Below are 6,491 nucleotides of genomic sequence, written 5' to 3'. Positions count from 1 at the left end.
ATGATGTCATCATCCTTATTGCAATGATCTATTTGTCATAAATTAAATACTTCCATATGCATTTTCTCATGTTTAGGTAGGACACAAAAGTTTGAACCACATATGGTTAATTTGTGTGGGGGTTAAATATTTGCTTAAGTTGTTAAAGCTTTCAATATATGGTTAGATCATAACCGGGGGTGGAGCTGACCCAACCCCTAGCCACATTCGGGGCATAATGTCCATGCACACATGTGTAGGATATTGTAGTGAACCATAGTAGTGTGCTATCGCTTAGTGCAACCTAGCTCCTCCCTTGGCTATAGGTAAGACCAAACAAAATAAGCCTGACCCCAAGAGATTTTTTATATTTTCTTGCAGTTTATACTTTTGGCTTCCTGGTTTCATGCGGTTTACACTCGTACATTTTTTGATTTCACGCAATTTACACTCCTTTTTCTCTCTAAGTAGAGTGGCGACACAAAATACGTGTTGATCTGTAGATAAGTACATAAGTTATGCATCACGCAACCCAGAAAGACCGCTCGAAGTTAACTTTTTCCATTGTTAGCTAGGACACAAGGCTGTACGCCACATAAAATGTTGAAAGTTCTTGGATATAGTTAAAATTTTCTATATATGGTTAACACAATTTTTATGCTATTTGAGTATAAAAACTCAAGTGTATATTTAGTACGCAAACTATAAATTTTGGCCTAGAGTTGTTTCTCCATTCATGCTTCGGACGTTTGTTCGATACGACCATTTTTCAAATACACGTTGTACATTTATTGAATTGGGACGATTTCTTTTTTATTAAACCACTCAAACATTTTTTAGTATTGTATAAACATTTCTATATAAATTCATGAACTTATTTTTAAAACCACAAGAATATTTCTTTGAATTGTCACATACATTTTCTTGAATTGTACAAAACAAATTTTTATACTACGCAAAAATTCATTCACATTGTATAAGTATTTCCAAAAAATGTGACATACATATTTTTGAAATACATGAATTCTTTCTTAAATGTAACATACATTTTTATAGGGACGAAACATTTTTTTTGCAATGCACACACTTTTTCTTACATTGTATACACATTTAAAAATCACATATATCTTTTGAAATACAAAAACAATGTAATCGTGACAAACATTTTTTAATGCTATCAACATTTTTTAAAGTTGTGCAAACATTTTGTATACACCACTGACCAACTTCTCAAATGGGAGTTGAGCGAGGATGTTGTCGAGCATCTCCGGTGGAAGCAACATCAATTAATCCGGGCCAGTCACCAATACCTCCTCAACCTACCGGTGTCTCATGGAGGAGGAACTCACGCTGCCATTCTCTCCATTGGGGAATTACAGACAATGACGGTGGGAGGGATGGGGTGTTGCAACTTCGTGTGCCGTTAATGCTACAACTATTGTGTAACCGTATGGACAATGTAGTGCCTTGGATGCAAAACTAGGGGCATACCAAACACGTGTGCGTGTGCTTGCATTATCGGCACCACACGCGTATGACAGGTGACGCCTTCCTACAATTCGTTATAAAGCCACGATATGCATCAATTTGACTTGAGATATTTTGCCAAGCCGAGTTGCCTCACTCTTGTGCTTACCCTCTACGCTTCCGGCACATTCGGCTAGAGGGTAAGGAGAGCAACTCTACGATTGTTACTTCCGGATTGACCGAGTAAGTAACTCAGACGGGTGAAGCCGAAAACTAGCGGTCACAAGAATATAATTGGTCATCAGCGAAGGAAGTGAAAATACAGTCTTCTCTTCAAAACAGAAGTAGAACGAGATTTCAAACCCGTCGAATCCAAAAATATTCCTGAAATAAAGGTCCTCAGACGCAAGTGCCGGAATTATTGGCTACCTGGTCGCAGTTAAATCGACACCCCGGGAAAAGGAACTGATAGAGGAACTATTTTTCGCTAAAGATGCGACTTGAGTTAAAAAGCAATATAGCATAACTCTCTGCAAGACTTACGTTTTGACCTTATGGCTGGATTGCCTTGTTCCTTCTAAGTGTGGTTCGATACTCTCGGTCCATTTGTAGGAACACTCCTCGGCCCCTGACCGAAGAGGTAGAATCCGATAGTTGGTTAACGAAGTATAACATCTGCGGATATGAGATATAAACTAAACGTACATAGATACATAAAGGTTATGTAAAATAGCATAAACTATTTTACATAAAGTTATTCAAAACCATCTATAAGTGTGTCCAGGCGACAATCCTTATCGGATAGCCGAGCTGCAGGCATGACGTTCTCATAATTCACGCTAGTTTTTATTTCTTCCCCGTCAGGCCCCGCAAGGCCAACTCGGGCTAGTTCCTCCATCTCTAGCAGACACTAGCATGTCTTGATCATGGCCCATGCTTCTCGAGCACCTTTACGGCAGGCTGATATCTGCCACGATTCGAATTCGATACATGTTACCATTTCTCAAATTCATGTTAGAGTTTTTTTAATTGGCATGAAACATTTTTGTAAAACCAATTAAACATGTTTTTCATTGTATAGACATTTGTTAAAATGCCACGAACATTTTAGAAACGAGCAAATATTTCCTCAAAATGTGACATACATTTTTTCCAATGGTAAGAAACAATTATTTTACAGTACTTATTTTAAAAAAATGTATAAATATTTTTAAAAAATGTGTCGTACATATTTGAAATAAGTAAACATTTTTTCTAAAATGTCACATACATTTTTTTATTTGTATGAAACATTTTTTATGTAGTCACAAACTTTTTTTACACTGTATACACATTTTCCTAAATACCGGAATATTTTTTAATTGTCATGAACTTCTTTTTTATGCTTTCAAATTTTTTACAAGTTGCGCGAATATTTTGGTAAAACCGACCAACTTCTTAAAAGAGAGCCGAGCGAAGATGTTGTCAAGCATCTCTGGCAGAAGTGACATCGGGTAGTCCAAGCCAGGCCATTGGCTCCTCCTCCACCAATGAGTGACTCAATAGGTGAGGACAGCACATATATTAAATAGCCCATTAAGATTACCTATGGGTTTGAGCCACTAGCCCAGTGAAGGCCCACTAGCAAGTTTCTTGGAGCACTACTTCCTCAGCAACCAACCAACAATTGTGTTCCACATTAAAAAAAGAAAGGCTTACTACCTCCCTCTTGGGTCCAAGAAGTCCAATCTAGCTTTGAAGGCTAAGCAAGTTCAAGAACAAATCGACGACGACGAAGAAGAAGAAGAAGAAGAGGGGGGGAATAGGGTATCTCATGAGAAGGGTGGCAAATGGCAACCTTCAGCCCCATCATCGCAGAGTCCAGCAATACTCTGGCTGCTCCTTCTTCTCCTGAAGTGAACCAACCCAACTGATCAACGTGGCTCCTTCTGGAAGCAGCGGTGTCGACGAGCAGTTCCCTCCATGGACGGACGGTTTTCTCTCGGAATTACTCACTTGAGTTTACTTCGTCCTCGATCAGGAGGCCACAAATGTGTGTGGTGTGTGCGGGCGCTCTTGCTTGCTTGCTTGTGGCATAAAGCATCACACCATTGACTGAAGGTTAGTACAATATGGACCTGAAAAGCATACGGTTTCAGCAAAATAACAACCTTGATATTGAGATCGTTTTGAGCCAAGAAAAGATAATAAATGGTAAGTGGTAACATCTACCAACAGCCTGTGAAACACATTCACCAGCGCAAATTCGCAATACCCTTTTGATTTGAAACCATCAATTCAGACACGACGTAACTTTTTTCTCGAAAGAGGCACGATTAGTTACCAATATCTCGTGTTGTCTGTCGACACCAGAAAATACCAACATAGTAGACTACCGGTAAACACAGCAGGGATTATACAATCTGCAAAAGAAAGCAGAATTCTGCTTGCAAGGCATTCGTAAGAGCTCAGTTCAGCATTACTGATTAAATGCTGTCTACGAACATTCTGCCATGTCATAGAGTTGATATAACTACGCGAGTCCTCCAGGTTTTAGGCTGGAAATTTTCTAGGCCTTAGTTCCAGCTGAGCTTGGGGAGACGCCTTTTCGCATGCTTCTAACTCTTCACATGCTTCCACATAAAATTCGGTTTCTTCTCCATAGTTGAAAGTGACGACAAAGGATTCAAGCAATCCTGTCTTGGACAGCAGAGACTTCATAAACCACATGTCATTTGGTAAGGAACCCATACCATACAGTGAGATGTGTTTGAGATTGGCAAACAAGTCATCGCTTATCTCTGCATCAAGAATATCCTGATCAATGGTGTCAGCACGGACAGCATCATCTAGCGCAGCAGGATCTAGATTTTTGAATAGGTAGGAACGATTCTCTGCCTACATAAGGAAGTCCAAAATTGCAGTGTCAATTAAACAACTCAATGCAGCAACGGTTGTCTGTTAACTGAGACATACAGGTTCAAGGGGTGCATCATATATTACCTGAATATGGAGTTCTTCAACGTGAGGGCCAAATCTCAGCAAAGAAAATATCGACCTGATGCTTGGGAGTTTGCCAAAATTTGCAGTCAGGTGTGCAGCCCTCAAGTTCTGAAACTTCCATGAAATCCCTTCCAGCGGATTTTCTTTAATCTGGAAAACATAACAACACAGTGATTAGACTAGCATATGGTCCTGATGCAACTTTACATTGGGAGGGTATATAACAGTAATCAATTATGTCTATATAATACTTGAAGCTGAGAAGCTAAGAGTGATTTTGTTACCAATGTTTATTTGCTGCATCTAGAGTGTATTGCATGAATGAAATCACAATGTAAAAAACTGCATAGCTGATTTGCATAGGTGCCTGTCCATACGATCCTAACACTTCAAGCTTAAAAAAAAGGATCATAACACTTATCTAAAATGAAGGGCAAAGTCCCAGTCCTGTTACGTTAAAAGAAAAACTAAAAGGGTGAACACAGGAGTGCTTATCCACGCCCTAAACAACTATCATGACGGAGTAAACAAATAAAATAGTTACAACCAATCTCTTAACATTAATATCTCAGATGACTGCTCGATCCTCCACATAATAACGCAATCCTCTTAATAAATCAAAAAATTAGGGTTGAACCTTTGTAGAAAGGGATGGAAAACCGGACACATCCCAAGAGTTCAAAACCCGAAGAGAACAAGTTCCAAAACGGACGTATCATATTTATTTCGGGTACCGTAATAGAACTCTTGTTAAGATGCTCCTTAAGTGTAAGGCAGCAACTTGTCTCTTCTATTAGGTTTTGGCAACACGTTGAGCAGGGGACACAAGTCACAACTCACAAACATCAGTGTGCTTCTTCCAACTAAGATAAACACAAGATGGAAAAAAACTAACACAGCAACATAAGCATAACCAACTGCACATTACGGAGGGCTCACAGCTTTTGTCCAACTAAAAGACAATGGATCTACTATCCTACTACCAAACGAACATCACCTTACGAGGTTAGTATGCCGCCTCAAATTGGAAGCCGGGCATTTACGAGGACAAGTTACAGAACTTTGATATGGAAAAACTTAGGCCCAGGCTCGATTTGGTCAGATGGATACTCCCTGGAACATCAAGCATTTATGGAGACTCTGAACCGCATTTGACATCCATTTTAAGGCAAACATCGACCCGACCCGCTGGCTCGTCATGACGACCAGACAAAAATGCAGTTTACAGCAAGAAATTTACAGAACTAGAATTGAGCATGCAACTGAAATTCAGAATTCGACTACTCAATACTCATTGCTCCATGGATATTTGACGCAATGTAGGGTACCTGTTTTGAGTCGGTGTAGAAGAAAAGCGTATTGACATTAGAAATCTGTGGAAAAGTGTCGACGAAGGCTGGGGTCCCTAACAGTGCATCGATGGAGATGGACGCCACCTCCAGCAACTGGAGGTCCTCCGCGAGCCGGCATCCGTTGTCGAGGAAGATGGAGATGAAGAGCCTGAGGATACGGAGGCTGGGCGCCCGGATGGCGCAGATTTCGAGGCCAGCCCGGGCCCTGCCGGCTTTCAGGTTGTGCAGCGAGAGCTCCCTGAGGCCGGGCGCCGAGGAGATGAGGCGCTGGAGCTGCGCCGCGGCGCCGGGGAGACGGAGGAGCAGGTTGTCGAGGACGAGGGTGACGAGGTTGGGGAAGCCTTGGAAGCCCGGCGGGGCGCGCGGCAGGTGGCAGTAGCCGTAGAGCTCGAGGTCGGTGAGCGCGGCGCAGGAGAAGAGGGCGGGGCCGACGACGGGGGCCGAGTCGGGGTAGTCGAACCTGAGGACGAGCTTCTGGACGCGCTTGCGCGCCAGGGCGAGGAGCCAGCGGGCGGCGCGGTGGAAGTGGCCCATGCGGACGAGGGCAGTGAAGCCGCCGACGGGCGCGGAGCATCGCCACAGGGCGCGGGCGTCGGGCGCGGCGGCGGACCACGGGTCGTCGAACTGGATGTCGAGGCCGGGGACGGATTCCCAGCGGCGGCGCCAGGCGCGGGAGAGGCGGCAGGTGCGGACCAGCTCCTCGAAGGGGAG

At 42.8% G+C, this 6,491-nt stretch overlaps 1 protein-coding gene across 1 annotated transcript in view; it reads right to left on the bottom strand.

Moving 5' to 3' along the window:
- Positions 1-3,721: 3,721 nt before the first annotated feature.
- Positions 3,722-6,491, bottom strand: part of LOC119292437 — a 3,414-nt gene continuing 644 nt past the window's right edge. The window contains exons 2-4 of the mRNA XM_037571279.1: positions 5,757-6,486; positions 4,429-4,578; positions 3,722-4,323 (exon numbers count right to left, since the gene is read on the bottom strand). Coding sequence (XP_037427176.1) covers positions 3,979-4,323; positions 4,429-4,578; positions 5,757-6,486 — 1,225 coding nt within the window. The 3' untranslated portion in view covers positions 3,722-3,978. The remainder of the gene's footprint in view (positions 4,324-4,428; positions 4,579-5,756; positions 6,487-6,491) is intronic.

The sequence above is a fragment of the Triticum dicoccoides genome, chromosome 4B (assembly GCF_002162155.2).
Source record: "Triticum dicoccoides isolate Atlit2015 ecotype Zavitan chromosome 4B, WEW_v2.0, whole genome shotgun sequence".
NCBI classification, from domain to species: domain Eukaryota; kingdom Viridiplantae; phylum Streptophyta; class Magnoliopsida; order Poales; family Poaceae; genus Triticum; species Triticum dicoccoides.
The sequence above is the reverse complement of the archived record's forward strand: the minus strand, read 5'-3'. Positions and strand labels throughout refer to the sequence as shown.